The sequence below is a fragment of the Mus musculus genome, chromosome 3, assembly GCF_000001635.26.
Source record: "Mus musculus strain C57BL/6J chromosome 3, GRCm38.p6 C57BL/6J".
Taxonomy (NCBI): domain Eukaryota; kingdom Metazoa; phylum Chordata; class Mammalia; order Rodentia; family Muridae; genus Mus; species Mus musculus.
The window spans coordinates 37,574,527-37,592,508 of NC_000069.6; the positions used below are offsets into that span (position 1 = coordinate 37,574,527).

The 17,982-nt window shown below is 44.0% G+C and overlaps 1 protein-coding gene and 1 long non-coding RNA gene across 9 annotated transcripts in view; one reads left to right on the forward strand and one right to left on the reverse strand.

Moving 5' to 3' along the window:
• The window catches only part of Spata5 (spermatogenesis associated 5), a 159,194-nt gene extending 154,624 nt beyond the window's left edge, over window positions 1-4,570 (forward strand). For 4 of the 5 annotated variants that reach the window (NM_001310473.1, NM_001163511.2, NM_021343.3 and 1 more), the window contains one exon: window positions 4,226-4,570. Coding sequence is in view for 3 of the 5 variants with exons in the window: in NM_001163511.2 (NP_001156983.1) it covers window positions 4,226-4,402 (177 nt within the window). In the remaining 2 variants the exon portion in view is untranslated. The remainder of the gene's footprint in view (window positions 1-4,225) is intronic. The other variant, XM_030252736.1, reaches the window with a different exon arrangement.
• Window positions 1-17,982, reverse strand: part of Gm36412 — a 60,043-nt gene that overhangs the window by 32,180 nt on the left and 9,881 nt on the right. The window contains exons 3-4 of one of the 4 annotated variants that reach the window (XR_389696.3): window positions 17,730-17,804; window positions 9,297-11,692 (exon numbers count right to left, since the gene is read on the reverse strand). The exons of 2 other annotated variants lie outside the window; for them this stretch is intronic. This is a non-coding gene — a long non-coding RNA (predicted gene, 36412). Of the gene's footprint in view, window positions 1-9,296; window positions 11,693-13,128; window positions 13,265-17,729; window positions 17,805-17,982 lie in introns of those variants that run through there. One more of the 4 variants, XR_880777.1, reaches the window with a different exon arrangement.

Genomic DNA, 17,982 nt, shown 5'->3' on the forward strand with positions numbered 1-17,982 from the left:
TCCCTGAACGGAGCAGACCATTTTACGTTGACTTAGACTTTGATCATGGAGTTCTGGTCATTGATATCTCCCAGGGAAATGTTCGCCTGGTCCATTGGAGCTGCATTTTCTTCTTTTTCTTTTGCTGCCATAGCACACACATGAAAGTCAGAGGATAACTTTTGGCAGTCATTTTTCTCCTTCTACCATGGACTCTGGAAATCAAAGTCAGGTGATCAGGCTTGTGCAGTGAGGCTTTTACCCACTGAGATACCTCTCCAGCCGTGTGTGTGTGTGTGTGTGTGTGTGTGTGTGTGTGTGTGTGTGTCTGTCTGTCTGTCTGTCTGTCTGTCTGTCTGTCTGTCTGTCTGTCTGTCTGAATTCTTTCCAAAACAGCAATGTCTTCCTTTCTATAGAAAGTACTCTGGTTTTCCTTCCTGGGAGTCAGTGTGTTTCCATCCCCTGGTGGTATATAGTGATGAAAGACAGATGCAGTTCCTCACACCTCTAAATCCTATATTTGACCTCTTGTAGTTGCTGCACAGAACAGCTAGTCCATTGGTGTTGACTGGGGAGCGGAAGCCTGGCTAAGGAATCCATACTGTCTATCCTGGTTTTGATCATACATTGCTAAGTACATGTGGTATGAAAGCAAATTAGCAAGAAAGAATTGTGTAATTGGGTCTTCCAAGTATTCCCTGTCATCATACAAGATAAAGATACATGCTATCAAGAAGGTGAAGTGTGTTGAAGTAAGTGCTGAAACTCATCAGTAGAAATACAACAGCAACTCCTTCCAAAGGTGTCCGGCTGGTGACACTGTGGCAGTCTTTTATGAGTTGAATTACCAGACCATCTCATAAAACTAGCTGCCTACGATTTTGTCTTAGCCACATTCATAACTTCTTTGTGGGCCCATGGACTGCATACAGGTTGGATACAGCTATGAGGAGGACTCTAACATGAGGCCCAGTATTCAGCACTTGTCTCACACTGTTTTCCTTCAAAGGTTCTACAAACCCTCCCATCTAATCCAAATGTTTCCAGCTCTCTGTTTCCAAGTTCTCCCCCCACAACGTAGTTGAAATGTTTTTATTAAAATCAAAGCCATTCTCAGATGTTAATACATACTAGAAGCTCCAGATTATAAGCATCTAGGTAAATACTTTCTTTCTGTTCCAATTTAATAATGATTCTGACAAGAAGCCTGCCAAACCACATCATTTGTTTTCTTTTCCCATGTGCCACAGTCCTATCCACTGACCTGCTGGCCATGAGAACCAGGTTCCAGGCATCCTTTTGGTCATCTCCTTTCTTATCAAGTTCCCCTCCCCAACACCAACACCACATTATGTGCTTTAGAAAGTGTGTAAAACTTAAGGGATCAGTTACAGAGCAAATGAATGAGTATAGACTTGGTGTTTGTCTAACCTTGATAGGAGATATTCAGAAAATAGTTATGTTGCTCTAAATCTCAGATTGGGTCAGTAAAATGTACTGTTGACCCAAAGTCTAGCACTGTGTTCTTTCCTTTATCAAAGAGAGACCTACACTCTGGATATGCCCTCTATACTATTGGAGAGTGAGGAAGGGGTACTTTAGCACCCAGCACTCCCTGCTTCTCCAGTGATGCTTCCCCCTTGTCTGGATGAAAGAGGTAGTACTTGGGTGAGTTGGTGAAAGGACTCTCCTAGTAAGGCCTCTCAGCTCCCTTTGTGGAGGCTCTCAAGTTCCCACTGGGATCACCATGTTGCATTTGCTATGTTTTCTGCCTTAGCAATTTTGTAGCCACTGTATTTTCAGAAAAGTATCAACATGCTTCAGAAAAGCATAACTACTGTAGTTAGCTTATGTACTCATTAATGAAGCTCAAAACTAATAGTTACACTGTTGAAATTTGACAAAGCCACCTGTGTATGTGTATGTGAGAGAGAGAGAGAGAAAGAGAGAGAGAGAGAGAGAGAGAGAGAGAGAGAGAGAGAGAGAGAGAGAGAGAGAGAGAGAGAGAAACATGCCAAAGCAGGCTGCTAAATCCCCTAGAAAGCTACTTGTATCTACTTGCCTAGCTAAGCAGAGGAACCATTTTGAGTTAGGTGGGCAAACTGTTTCACCTAGCTTTTGTTCACCTATATAGGGTGCAGCTAGTATCACTCATCATTCATTTTTGCCCTGAAGTTGGAAATTTGTTTTCATCTAGTGGGCCAGTTCACCACAGTAATGCAGTACATCTTTGGAACAACACTGGCCTCTGCCTGCTTCAGCTGTCTGAAATCCAGTGTATCTTCCTTCCCAACATCCTCTCAGATGTTCTCATTCTCTCTGTATCAATTCTACTTTCTCTCCAGATTCTTCTCAGTTCTCGCAGCTTTCCTCCCTGAGGAAACAGTCCACTTTTCTGATATTACCAGGAGTCAAGAGCTCATCACAGAGATACAAGAAAGAAATGTTTCATATGCTGGTCATATACCAAAGATTACAAGAAATGTACAAACTCTGTGCTGTGATAAGGGGTGCTGGTTAGCAGGGCCTCACGGTGCATCGTAGTACCTCTGTTAAGGGATCCTCCCTCCCAAATTTCATAGGTAGCCTATCCTTCGCCAACTGTGTTAGAAATAGGGCCAGAGGTGGGGTATTATGTCCAGGCCACACACACTTAACAGGGCATATGTGGGTTCATGTTTTGCTCCACCGCAAACAAAACGCAGAACACTAGACTGTGTTTATCCTGTACCACTGCTGTCGGGTGCTGGGCTGGAACAAAGTGTTGATGCAGGGCTCAGGGGGTGGGAAAATGCAGCCTAGAGTGTGGGAAGCCAAAGCTGGGGTTCCCTGACTCCCAAGAATCCAGTAGCCACTGGAAAAACCACACAGAAGAGTTTGGGAATGGAAGATTGGGGGTCCCTGGGCCTGCAATGAAGAGCCCAGGGTTGTGGGTTCCCAAACTCCCAGACATCCAGGCACCACTGGGTAGAAGGGAATTGGGAACAAAGTTGGGGACCTGCGGGCTGAGGACAAAGACAGGACTGGGGGAATGGGGAACTCTGGCTTAGCGATTGTCCTTAGCTCAGTGGTGGTCTGGGAGTGCAGAGGGGCCTTCTATGGGAGACTTAGGCTGTGGCTCTGTAGGGGAAGGTTTTCTCCATGCTCCTATGGCTGTTCTTGATGAAAGGGACAGTCCTTGGTTCCAAACTATTTATTGGTTGTTCATTGTGGAAAATGGATGCATACCACCTTCTCAAGGTGGACCAGAGATTAAATACCTTTTGCAGGGAGGAATGTCCATGTGCCTCTAGATACCTCATTAGCATGGAGAACTCTGTTTGGGGCTACATGGCCACAGGTCACATTTCCTATGTGGGAAGTATAGCACGTGTTCCAGGCCAGGAATCTGGTAGGGAGCAGGGAGCCACCTACTATCTCAGGGTGCCGGGGACTCAACTGTACCAAGTTTTCTGACATGGTCCACTGTCCCACACGCCTGTTTGTATAAAACTTTGTGCTGGCTCTTGTTTGCTCTGGAAAGAACAGACAGCTCTGTATATGGTTGCTTTTTCCATATGTAAACTTAAAGGGTTTGCATAACATAATATGAGACCCTGGGTCCATTTATAGCACCACCAAAACACCAAACATTAGTTTGAGCAACTCCCAAAGTGATGCGCTCATAGTGCAGAAGTCACACATGTCAGAAGCTATACCCAATATGAAGTCTCACCAACAAAACCTGAAAAATGACAACATCTATAGACATGATAACATTGAAAGACCACAACGCCTCAGCCCTATACAGCAGCTAAGTAATTCTGAGAGCAAGAGAAAGAGTCAACTCCCCAAGAAGAGCACACAGAGACTTTTTTTTTGTCTAATTCCAAATGATCGGCCCTTAAAACACACATACAAGAAAGAATATACAGACTGAGCAGATTGTACTTACATATTTAGAGCTACACACACTCAAATAACAAAGAAATAGAGGCCATGAACTTGAAAAAGAGTGGTGGGGTACATAGGTTTTAGAAAGAAAAGGAAAGAGGGGAATGAGGTAATTATAATCTCAAAAATAAAAAGGGTTTTGGTTTTCTGGGTTTTTTTTCCCCAGTACACAGTTTCTCTGTGTAACAGCCCTGGCTGTCCTAGAACTCTTTTTTTTTTTTTTGAATGTCATTCCAGAGATAAATATGTTGAAAATAATTTGTCTGAAAAAGAGTCCTGACTGTTCTGCCTCCTTTTATTTGTTCAATTTCAGATCATAGCAGTCTGCAAGGAGGCGGCTCTCCTAGCTCTGGAAGAAAACATTAAAGCTGACTGCATTATGAAGAGGCATTTCACTCAAGCCTTGAGCATTGTGACACCCAGGATCCCAGAGTCACTGAGACGCTTTTATGAAGATTACCAAGAAAAGAGTGGACTACACACAGTCTAAAAAATACTTATGTGCATATATTTTCTAGAGAAAAGTTTGTTTTCAAATTTTTGTCTTGAGAGTGTTTACTGTTTCTTAATAGGTAAATGTTTGAAATACCTTCACTGGAGTTGAAGAGCCAATGTTTTGACTCATTTGAGTATAATAAACATTTCTCTGGGCAGTTCAGCTAGTTTTATCTTGTGCTTTTCAACAGTATATATTCACCCTTGTATTATATCCTTACTCCAGAATTGTTGTCAGTGTGGGATAGTAGAAGCTTGTTTTATACAGCATGGAAAGTGTATTTGCATAAGAACACCATGAGGAGGATCATCAGGTTGTATAAGCCTAGGCTGGCCTATAACTCTGTGTATAGCCAGGGAGGTTGGAGGTTGTGACCTTAAACGTCTGAATTCTGCTGCCTCTACCCACAAGTGCTGAGATTATAGGTATAATCCCTGGACTGTTTATTCAGGGATGAACCTTGAACCCAGAGCTCAGTGTATGCTAGGAAATTGCTCAGCCAGCTGAACCGCATCTCCCACCTCTCGTCCATACTCTGAAAGGCCAGCCAGGTTTAATGCCACGTGTACTGTTCCTGTTGCTATTGTTGTCACCTGCATTTATAACCAGAAAGCATGGAATTATCATAGACACTTCAGTACCCTTGGAAGGCTTAGAAATTTTAAAGTGTAAGGCTAGTTCGAGCCCAGAAAGTATTCTCAGCTTTTTGTAAGATACTGTAAGAAATTCGGAACATATACCAGTTTTAATGTATAAGTACGTGCAAGTTACCAGTTAACTTTTTCGTTAAAATTTAAACAGAACTATCAGGATGGCTCATCAGGTAAAGGTACTTGCCACCATCCCTAACAGCCTGAGTTTAATCCCTGGGACCCATATGGTAGACAGAACACACAACAAGTTGTCCTTTGACCTTCACATATGAACCATAGCATATACACTCACACACAACCCTTTAATGTTACATAAACCTTCTTTTAAAAACTCTGTCCCAGTGATTCCCAGAAACAATGGAAACCTAGCAGCTAATGTTTGAGAATCAGCCAATTCAGGGACTCCTAACCACCACCATTACAGGTGCAGTTCTGTGGCTAAAGTTATCTGAAGTCACATCACAACTGTTCCTTCCATCACTGTTTAGTGTACCTCCAAGACAGCATTGATCACATAACATCACTTAAGGAATGAAGAATGTTACTATTTAATACTGTGCTGTCAGACTATTTACTTAAATGAAATAATATCAAAATGTTTGATCAAGCACACTAGGTGTAGAAAATGTCATCATTCAGATCATTTGGTTAGAATTGAGCTTAGTGGCCAAAATCTTAGCACTTGAAAAGTGGGAGTACGGAATTAGGAGCTCAAAGCCAACCTGGGCTACATAGTTATTGTGAAGGCAGCCGGTCTACATGAGATCCTGTGTTGGGATAAAAAAAAAAAATTAGGCTTACACACTAAGGTAAACAAGGCCTCAAGGCTACTTTTGTGCTCCCATTTTCATCTTAGTTACTTGTAAATAGCATTGTAAAGAGGAAGGGCTTCAGTTTCTGCTTGTGTATGACCCAGAATCCATGAAAGTAAGAGAAAAATCTGATTCGTCAAGGGCTGGGCAAGAACCTGAAGAGAACGCCTTTCCCATGAAGTACAAACTAGAACTTGACCTGACTCAAGCTGGGGAAAGAAAAGTGTTGGTGGTCTTAGCCAAAAAAGGAGTTTGGGTGTTGCCACATAAAAAGCTGTAACTGAGCCTCAGCTTCACATACTGCCCAGTTTGAGCTCTCCTCTCCATACCCCACTCCCACAGTGCATGGCTAAACTAGAAATTCTTCCTCTGGCAGAGGAGACCACAGAAACCTCATACTTGCCCTGTGCTTTGGCTGTTTGAAAAAGAGGCCTGTGGACTTATCCACAATGTTGAGGTATGAAACACCTTTAGATTCCCACAAAAGCATGAGTCCATGCAAGAATTGTCCTTAAGGTGGCCAACAGCTCCACTAGTTGGCAGGAAGATACCTACACCCAGCTACTGGAGGTTCCAAGCAGCTGACATCCACAGCAAAGGGTTTATAATCCCCAAGGGTGAGGATCAGGAGATACCGTGTCAACAGGTGCAGCCACCTCGGAAAGCAGCCCTATAATCTTGGGTCTCTGGTATGCACAATGGCAGTTTGAAGAGGTTTAGAACAATAGACCTACCTGTACCTGTAAGAACAGTTGAGGAAATGTCAGAAGTCAAGTTCACAGTGGAACTTGAGAATAATCAGAGGCACAGAGTTGAGCAGGAAAAAACATCATAGAAGAGTCGATAAGATTTCAAACATGTAAGTGTAAGCCTACACAGCAAGACCCTATCTCAAATAGAAATTACATGTGTGTTAGTTGCTTCAGTTTTAAGTAGGCCTTAATGAGCATCACAGTCCATGGATTTGCGTCTCTACCAAGACCTCACGTGGTGTACTTAATAAACATGATGAGGCCCTAGGTTGCTGGCAGTAGCTGCCCTCATCAGTGTGCACACCCCAACCTGGCCCCAGCTTTCCTGTACATGTATCTGTGTGTCTTGTTTTTTTCTCCATTACTGCAATACATCTAGTCAAGGTTCCAGGACCAACACTACATGCATGGGTTTCAGTAACCCACCCCATTGTTCAGTCTTACCTTAAATGGAGCTATTACCTTATTTGGCCTGTGCCCTTTTTGCACCAATACTGTTATAAAGCACACAAAAAACCAAGCCAGGTGTTAACACTTCTTGTTTATGCCAGCTGTGTCTTAAGGGTTTTATTTCTGATCCCAAAGGCTCTTGTTTGGGGACAAGTGGTACAAAATCATACTGTTTGTCTTTGTTGTGTCTAATACAGGGCATGGCCTATTTAAGTTTAACGGGAAAACAAGCCACTTTTTGTCTTCATATAGTTTACTTTTGACATCTGGTCAGAAGTTTGTACTTGTGATTTGTTCTTTTTGTGTTTCAGGGATATTGATGGTGACGTCTTCATAGTGTTCCGAAAAGTTTAAATAAGTGGGGTTTTGTCTGTTTAGCTAACATTGAAAACATGTTAGGCTTCTTCCTTTTATCTCTTCATAACTGACAACTCACCCTGAACTGTCCTGAAAATGGTTCAGTTCTTATCGATAATGTGTGAGAAAGGTAGTTTGTATTTTGATTTGTTTAAGACTAGGTCTCACTCTGTACCCCAAGCTAGTTTTCAACTCAAGGCAATCCTCCTGTCTCAGGCTTCCAAGACTTGGGATTACAGGCTTGAGTATCTGTTGAACATATCCTAATAAGAAGACAGCTACAGAAAAATCCCTAGAAAGCTAGAATGAAATTATCTCCTGGTGGTTTGTCACTATGTAACTTTCTCAAAGGGAAGCCCCTGGGGTCCTTGCTTATTTTCTCCTTTGTACTGGCTAGTTTTGTGTCAACTTGACACAGCTGGAGTTATCACAGAGAAAGGGAGCTTCAGTTGAGGAAATGCCTCCATGAGATCCAACTGTAAGGCATTTTCTCAATTAGTGATCAAGGGGGAACCCTTGTGGGTGGGACCATCTCTGGGCTGGTAGTCTTGGTTCTATAAGAGAGCAGGCTGAGCAAGCCAGGGGAGGCAAGCCAGGGGAAGCAAGCCAGTAAAGAACATCCCTCCATGGCCTCTGCATCAGCTCCTGCTCCCTGACCTGCTTGAGTTCCAGTCCTGACTTCCTTTGGTGATGAACAGCAGTATGGAAGTGTAAGCCGAATAAACCCTTTCCTCCCCAACTTGCTTCTTGGTCATGATGTTTGTGCAGGAATAGAAACCCTGACTAAGACATCCTTTTTCTGGAGTCCTACTGGAAGTGCATAGGTGTTTTAACTTGCTTCTTCCTCTCAAGACAACCTGAGCATATCTCAGAAAACACAAATACTTTATTTGAAAACAGAGAACTGACACTTAAGTAGTAGCATTTTACATCTTGATGCCAGAAGCATTAAAGCCTGAACAGTAAGCATCAGTTGGGGGCTGGAGAGATGGCTCAGCAGTTAGGAGCACCGACTGCTTGCTCTTCCAGAGGTCCTAGTTAGTCCTGAGTTCAATTCCCACCAACCACATGGTCTTATTGGGATCTAGTCCCATCTTTTGGTGTGTCTAAAGACAGCTACAATGTACTCATATACATAAACTTTTTTTTTTTTTTTTTTTGGTTTTTCGAGACAGGGTTTCTCTGTATAGCCCTGGCTGTCCTGGAACTCACTTTGTAGACCAGGCTGGCCTCGAACTCAGAAATCCACCTGCATCTGCCTCCCGAGTGCTATAAAATAATTTTTTAAGTCAGTTGAATACTGTTTTAAGTGAAGGATAAAGCTAAAGGAGTGGACTCAAGTTAGCAATTAAAATACTTGTTCCAGTACAAATAGAAGAGTTAAGACTATCTTTGAGCTGGGATTAACCACAGATTGAAATACCTTACCAAGGACCTAGCAGTAGAAACTATGCCAGGTAATCCAGTGGAGACAAAAAGGCTGTAGCACAGGGAAAAAAAATAGACTATCAGTAAACTATGGAGGGGAATTAATAAAGGTAATCTCCAGGCACTAACTACCCTCTGATTCAGAAATCCTACACTATTCTGCAAATCCTTGGGGAGGAATGGCAAAGGGAAAGCTTCAACCTTATTTGCATAATAACAGTATTCTAAACAGCTCAATTACCCAATATTATTTAAATCTACATAGCTTTTCCATACAGTAAAACATGCTGCTATTAAAAGGGGAAGAAAAAGGTGGGCGTGGTGGTGCACGCCTTTAATCCCAGCACTCTGGGAGGCAGAGGTAGGTGGATTTCTGAGTTCAAGGCCAGCCTGGTCTACAAAGTGAGTTCCAGGACAGCCAGGGCTACACAGAGAAACCCTCTCTCGAAAACCAAAAAAAAAAAAAAAGGAGAAAAGCTCTCCTTAACCTGATACCTTGTCCCAAGATAGAGTAACAATTCACCACAGCAAATGAATTTGAGCTGTAGACAGCATCTCTCACACTGTGTGCATCCTCAAGCAGGTGTCTGCAGATATGATTCATGCCTTCTAACTATGTAGTGGAGAAAACAAAACCCAGTATAGGAACAGTACCCAAAACAAAAGGCTGTTTAAATGATTTCTTGGTGATAAAAGAAGCACTATGTAGATGTGAAACTACCATGTGAGGGTCAGAGGGTAACACAATTGGCTGGATTAAGTATCCCACTGAAAAAAGACAAGAACCTCAAATTAGCCCCAGGAAAACAAAGCAGAAGTTAATACACAAAAAACAATAGAAATGACTGAGCCAGCAGCAGTCTTTGGAAGATGACATGCCCTTCTGTGTGTTTCAGAATGCACTCCTTCCAGATATGTCTCTGTCCGTATCCCTAAGCTGGATATGTGGCATCACCTTCACATGGCCCGAGTGACTTGTCAGGTGCAGCTAAGGATCTTGAAACAGTCTGGACCTCTTAATAGAACTGCTATAATCCATAAGGCTCTGAAGAGGTGAAGAAGCACAGCTGGCTTTGTGCTTGAAGGAGGGACTTCAGTGCAAAAACAGTGCTCCGGACAAAGTGGGAAAGCTCTAGAACCTCCAGAATGACTTAACTAGCCACTAGTCAATCATAACTCCATTTAAACGACCCATTTCAGGTCCTGTGAGCTAACGGTACATTTGTGTCGCTTTAATCCACTGAGGTGGCAATACATAATAGCAGAACCAGGAAACAATACAAATTCCAGCTGGATCTTTTAAAGATGACAAGTAGACAAAATTAGAAGAAAAGGAACCACGGTAAAAGGAAAATGTAAAATAAGGAAGTTGTATAGGTCCAAGAAAGTATGTGGAAACAAAGCCATAAGCATGAAAGTGCAGCTCCAGCAGAAAGGCCTGCCTGTAACACCTGCTTCATCGGGTCCTGGAGAACTGGTGGGTGCAGTCAAGTTAACAAGGCTAGACTTAACAGTCAGCCAAAAATAAGGTCCATTATTAAGTCCATTAAGTCCAACAAAATAAGGTCACATTATGGTTCGTGTACAATTCATACCTTTCTTGCCAATGCTAACCAGAAGTCCATTCTGCAAATCTTACCTCAAGTACTTTCCCAGATTCCCTGGTGGAGCCCATAATGTCGATCAACTATAGACTGGCAGTGACACCATCAGCTCTCCACAGCCTGCTCCTCACATTCTCTGCTGTCACCCCTTCTCGCCCTCGTTCTGCCCCTGCTCTCACAAGCTCCTCCAGGTGGCAACTGAGTTCCAAGGGACCTTACCTCTAACTTCCCCAGGGAATGTGCAAAAGCCAGAAAACCTCACGGGCAAAGACAGAAACTTGCAAACAAAACAAAATCAAGTTGTCCAGCTTGGCTATACATTAGTGCTCGTTCATCTGTTCATATGCGTGTCTACAAGTCCCTGCCGCTCTGCCACAAGAACCAGTCTGGGTGTGACCGTCTGGACCCCCAAGCCCATTGTGCCCTCCACTATGAAGTTGAAGACAAACTACATTCAGTTGTGTCAACCGTTTTCATTGTAGAGGAGTTGTGCTTTTACTTTTTTAAAACTAGAAGTTACTAGTTTTGTATTTGTGCCTGTGTAGTGCAAGCGCCCTTGGGCCACAATGGGCATGTGGACCTTTCTGAAGGTTCTGTTGTCTCCTTTCTCTGAAGGTCCCCGTAATTGTCAGCCTTGACAGCAAAGGCTTTCACCAGCTGAGCCATCTTGATGGCTCTGTACTAAGTTTTTTCAACCAATGATTCTTGCCCCCACCCAAAGAGTTTTTCCTCTGTCATGAAAAAAAGTCACCAGCATCAGTACATCACATGATCAGGGTTCTAGAAACACATTTCCACCTTAGAAGAACCTACGCTGGTGAGAACAGGAGGCATCAACTGCTCTGGTAGGGCTAGGACTGGGAAGCAACAGTTTGCAGGATGTCCTTGCTGGAAGCTGGGGATATCAGAAGAGACTTGATGGTTCCTGCCTCTTTGTTGGTGTTAATGAGCATCTTGTCTGTCGTGGTTCCCAGACTGGGCTCTCCTCCCCTCTGGGTGAATGAATGGGAGGGCTGGCTGTACATCCCCTCTTCCCTTACTCCCCTGTGCATCCATGGAGAAGCTGGGGGACTGCACATTGTGCATCCTGCGTTCCAGCAGCCCAGCCTTCTTGGCTTGACAGTGTGCTGCACCCTCCTCTTCTGATTCATTTTACTCTGATTTCTTCCTTTCCTGTGGACTTAATCAGCCAGCCCGGCACTGAGGACGAATTCCATTCGGAAACACACTGGGGAAGAAGGCAAAAGAATTTTGGCAAAATCACAAAATGGGAATAATAATACAGAGATCGGAATGGAACACCCACCCATCTCACCCGGGTGCTGGGAGAATTAATTAACGTCTGTAAAGGCCTTTGAGTTCCTTGGGGGGACGTGCCACCAGACAGCTAGCGTTATTGTGGAGGGATTATGTGCACAAATACAATACCAGGAGCCAGGATATTACTAAAAATAAAGCAGACTTTTCTGTGAGGACCTCAAGGAAGGAAATGCCTCTCTGGAAAAGCTTAACTCTCCTTTAATTCCATCGCTTGGGCTGCCGGGGACAGAACAGCAAAGCCGAGATTCCACTGTGAGAAGAGGATTATGTTTTCTGAGCATTGTCAAGGTGCTGGGGAACAAAACAAAATCGCTGGTTTGCCAAAAGAAGGTTATAGTCTTTGGACAAGAGATTAAGAGACTGTTTGGCTAGTGCACTTCGTAGCCTGTCCGCAGGGGGAAAAGGCAACAGGAAAGCAAATGTTTGTTTGCATTTGAGGGAAAAGAGTTTTTTACAAAACGGGAAGAAAGGGAACTGCCTCAGATGAAAGCCGCCATCAGCAGCGGCGCCCTCAGTAAATCTCCCAGAATTCCCCATGTATTTTTTTCCATCTGCGTGTCTCTCAAGCAGACACTTCCAAATCCTAGATGGTTAAAACAAGGAAGAACCCTGCTTGTGTTTACAGAGGAAGACCACGTTAACTTTATACGGTGGAAAGAGCAAACAAGCAAACTTCTTTGGCTCATAAACAGGGAGGCTCTGTCAGAGGTTCCCGTGGTGTTGAAGAGCTCTGGCCTCTTTAGGTTAACAAAACTGCCTGCCCAACGGGGAAGAAATCCTGTCCTGTTCCTAGCCCCTCCTTTCAGCCCCTTCTCTTCTCCTTCCGCCCCCTTATTTTGTAACAAGGCCTCTGGGGCCTGAAGCAGATTAGCAAACAAATAAATCCTTTAATGTCCTGGAATACTTTCCCAGTATAAATGCGATTAATCTGCCAACCCAGCAAGTTCAGCACATCAAATACCCCAGCTGTAGAAAGCCATTTCTCCGGCCCCCTAATTTATGGCAGAAAGGTCATGTTATTTTGATGTTTGTATTGGTTAGACTTTCTTCCTCTGTTTTCTATCTTTGAAAGTGCACTTTATGCAACCTTAGAAAACATCAAAGCCTCTAACAACATCCAGTGACACACAGTAGGAACAGCCGTCCCCAAAGCCTTCTGGGCGTACAAACAAGCTGTGAGTGCTCACCCAGCGGAATCATGGGAATCTGCCCGGCCCTGACAGAATTCAATAGCTCTGTTGGTTTGTTTTATGGTTTTCTGGTTTTTTGAGGTAGGGTTTCTCTGTACCTTTGGCTGTCGTGGAACTCACTCTGTAGACTACACTGGCCTCGAACTCACAGAGATCCACCTGCCTCTGCCTCCTGAGTGCTGGGACTAAAGGCGTGCGCCACAACAGCCCGGCTTCCACTGGTTCGTTCTAAGAACTAGAAAGGACTGGGCTTGAGGTGAACAGAGAGGTAGGTCATGTGGTCTCTGACCCTAGAATTAGAATTAGAGAGAAGGCACATCACCCCGAGACTTGCCCATCACTACCTGCTGTTCCCACCAGTCACAAACCTCCCTGTGAGAAGCTAGGGTGAAAAGACTGTTTTGGGTTATTTCTATGAAACCTTTGTGTAAGCTCTGGTTCACATTGGCTCTTCCTTTTCTGCCGCTCACTTGACATTCTGTCCCCTGGTTAGGAAGCAGGTCCTCCCTGGAGGGCATCATCCTGAGTGAGGTAACCCAATCACAAAAGAACTCACATGATATGTACTCACTGATAAGTGGATATTAGCCCAGAAACTTAGTATACCCAAGATACAAGATACAATTTGTAAAACACATGAAACACAAGAAGAACGAAGACCAAAGTGTGGTCACTTCGCCCCTTCTTAGAATTGGGAACAAAACACCCATGGAAGGAGTTACAGAGACAAAGTTTGGGGCTGAGATGAAAGGATGGGCCATCTAGAGACTACCATACCCGGGGATCCATCCCATAATGAGCCTCCAAATGCTGACACCATTGCATACACCAGCAAGATTTAGCTGTCTCTTGTGAGGCTATGCCGGGGCCTGGCAAACACAGAAGTGGATGCTCACAGTCAGCTAATGGATGGATCACAGGGCCCCCAATAGAGGAGCTAGAGAAAGTACCCAAGGAGCTAAAGGGGTCTGCAACCCTATAGGTGGAACAACAATATGAACTAACCAGTACCCCCGGAGCTCGTGTCTCTAGCTGCATATGTAGCAGAAGATGGCCTGCCTAGTCAACCATCATTGGGAAGAGAGGAGGCCCTTTGGTCTTGCAAACTTTATATGCCTCAGTAGAGGGGAACGCCAGGGCCAAGAAGTGGGAGTGGGTGGGTAGGGGAGTGGTGGTGGGGGGGGGGGTGTGTGTGGGACTTTTGGGAAAGCATTTGAAATGTAAATGAAATAAATACCTAATTAAAAACAAACAAACAAGAAGCAAGCCCTCAGGTGGTGGTTGATAGAACTGGGAGGTCCTCAGTTGTGAGCCATAAGTATCCCTGTGGCATGAAGACTGGAGAGTTCCCTCTGTGACCACACAGGGTCTCCTCCAGGTCTCTGCAGTAAAGCAGTAAGAGCATTAGGGTGGGGCCAGAACTCATGTCCATCGCTGGGGAACAGTGAGGAGCTGTGTCTAGCAAAACAGCAAGGCAGCAATATAGCTACAATGAGAATCCCCCACACCCTTTGTGTATTCTAAAGCAACTACATGCTTAGACAGGATGTGCCTCTTAGGAATAAAGACACATTTAGGCAAATGCAGAAAATAGCGAAGACCCAAACACAGGGAAGGTTGTAACACAAGATAAAGTCCCATCAAATGTGGATTCTCTAGTGGTCCTGCCTGGGGGAAGAATACACAGATAAGCAAATCTGGATGTCATGGCATGCACCTTAAACCCAAGACTTGGGAGGCAGACACAGCCCAGGAGAGCCTGGTCTACACAGCAAGTTCCAGGGCAAATAGTGATATGCAGACCTTGTAACTAACTAAAAACTGAGCACTCCAAACCCAGTAATGGCAATGGATTAATCAAAGGTCCTGACCAATGTGCAGTGCATACACACTGCACATTAAAACCACAAATGACAATTTTGTAAATGTGTACCATGAAGCCTGTGTCTAAAACAACAGGAAGGGCACATCTCACACAGCTCCGGGACCCCAGGACTGCTTCCCACTACAGCTGCTGGGAAGTTTGCAGGCAGGCATCCCTGGGACCTTTTAGAAGGCAGTAAACACACCAGTGTGGGATTAAAGCCACACTTGTGCCTTCGTTTCACCTGAATTGGCTCTGTGAAGACCTTTTCTCTATCTATAGCCACAGTCGGAAGTGCCCATGGCCAGGACCTCAACACATTTCTTTCTGGGGAGATGAAGCAGCTCGGTCCTTAGCATCATGAGCGCCTGGTTTTTACGGCCCATAACAGAAGTAGAAAAGACAGCTATTTTCACCCTGCACTCTGCAATAATCAGGTTTTGACATGGTTTTCTTTTGTTTGTTTTTGTTATTGCTGTGTTAAATGTTTGAATGGAAGAACATGGAAAAGAAACTGGAAAAGTCCTGAAAGACCACTCAGGGAGGTGGGGGATCGCATTCTTTGAAAAATGTTTTCTTTTAAAAATATTATATTATTTAAGGATCTCATGCTATGTATTTTGATCATATTCACTTCCCATTCCTCCCTCAACTCCTCCCAAGTCCATCCCCACCTCTCTATTCCCCATAACTGTGTCCTTTAAAAAAATCATCTATGGACTCCAATTTTACTGCCCATATACTCCTGGGGTAGAGCCAGGAGTGTGGTAGACCTACTGGAAACCATATTCTTAACATCTTCCTGCCGGGCAGTGGTGGTGCATGTCTGTAATCCCAGCACTTGGGAGGCAGAGTCAGGCGGATTTCTGAGTTCGAGGCCAGCCTGGTCTACAGAGTGAGTTTCCAGGACAGCCAGGGCTATACAGAGAAACCCTGTCTCAAAAAACAAAAAACAAAAAAAAAAAAACCAAAAAAACCATCTTCCCCAAGAAGCTACTAACTCCATAGCTCCTCATTTAAGGGTGGGAGTTCCTGACCCCCTCCCTACTCCACGATAGAATGCCGACTGGCTTGATCTTAGGCAGGTCTTGTGCAGGCATCCGCAGTAGCTGTGGGTTCATGAATGGACCAGTCCATTGTGTTCAGAACTCTCTGTTTCACTCTGTTCTCCCTATGCCCTGGCTTTTAGAATCGTTTTGACCCTTCTTCTGTGATGGTCTCTGAACTTTGGGGACAGGTGTGATACAGATGTCCTATTTGTGGCTGATCATGCCATATTTTGTCTCGGTACTTTGACTAGCTGTGAGTTTTTGTCTTAACTGTTCTCCACTGCACAGAGAATCTTCTCTGATAAGGTCTGAGAACTGCATTAACCTAAGTCCTAGAGATTAACTTAGAGGGCAGTTAATACCATGTTCATTTAGTAGGATAATAATAGTAGGTTTACTCCTGGGGTCTTTGAGCTCCCAGCCATGGATTCTTGGCAATATTACAGTACCAGGCATGTGTTTTCTCCTGTTGGGCAGGCCTTAAAATCCAGCCAGAAAGAGGTTGGTTACCCCCCATAATATATATGCTAACACTGCACCTATGGGCAATCTGGCCACATGAGTCATTATTGCAGGTAATAGGGCTCCCGACAGGTATGTAACACTATTGATGAGTTCTCTCTGCAGGCACCTGCCAGCAGTGGGGAGGGACGACGCTTCCTGATCAGTATCAACTTGATTCCTTCCTGGCCTGTGTTTGGTGTCTAAAGCAATAAGTAGTAAGTATCAAGTTCTAGTGGGCAAGCAAGAGCAAATGACAGTAGTCTGTATTGTTTTGAGGGTTTGTGAGGTACCTCTGTCTGACTAACGGTTCTAGGGAAGGTATTCCATACCCGGCACTGGTCTTTTTACTTAGTAACCCATTGCTTCTAGGATGTGTATAACCCAGTAGGGAACTACAATTAAACTCCTTTATATGAATATATACAAACAGACTGAGAAAGAAATTGGGTTACTCTTGGAATAAATCTAGCTAAGGGAGTAAAAGACCTCTACGGTTTTAAAACACAGAAGAAAAGACCAAGACATAAGGAAGCCTTCTACGCATCTGTATTGGCAGGATTGATATACTGTGAAAAATGGAATCCTACCAAAAGCAATTTATAGATTCAATGTGATCCTCATCAAAACTCCAACCCAATTCTTCACAGAAATTGAAAAAAAAATATTAAACTTTATAGAAACATAAGAATCCAGATAGCCAAAACAATCCCGAATAATAAAAGTACTGCTATAGGTATCGCCATGCCTAATATCTAGATATACTACAGAGCTATAGTGGGAAAATAGCATGAAACAGTAAAACACACAAAACCGGGCCACTGAGTACTAGAATGGAATCAAGTATAGGCCTTCCAGACTCAGGAGTGACCAGACTCCACCCCAGAGAACCCCCAAATGCCAGGCCCTACCCACAGAACACCCTAAACGCCATAATTGCTGGACCCAGCCCCTCCAGACATAGGTGGCTGAGCTCTGGGCTTGAAAACCCACCAATCCCCCTTCTGGAAAGCTCCACCCCCAACAAATGCTATATAAACCCTGTCTTCTATTTCTCGGCCGATTCTTACCTGAACAGAGGCACCCACTCTCTTGGGTTTTTCCCTCCCAATAAATCTCTTGTGTGCTGTGTGACACTGTGGTATTCCTTGCTTTCAAAGGCCAGGATACCGTTCCCATCTGACCTATAACATTTACATCAAGGACCCAGATGAAAGCCATGACCCCACTGCCACCTGATTTTCAACGGATCTCAAAAATATACACAGTAGAAAAGTTAGCATCTTTAACAACTGTCCTGTGGAAACTGGATCTATATGTGTAGACGGATAAAACCAGTACCTTCCAGTTCACTGTGTACACAAAGTCAATTCCAAACGGACCCAAGATCTCAGTGTTAGCTCTGAAACTCTGAAACTTCAAGAAGAAAGAGTAGGAATTACACTTCAGAATATAGGTTCAGGTAAGGACTTTCTGAATAGGACTCTGGTCTTCCAGGTCTTTAAGCCAATCTTGATTTTCCAATTCCTCTCTGCAACCATTGTGCCCTAGCTGTCTTTCCTATCCGGACTCTCTCTTGTCACTTATAATGTGC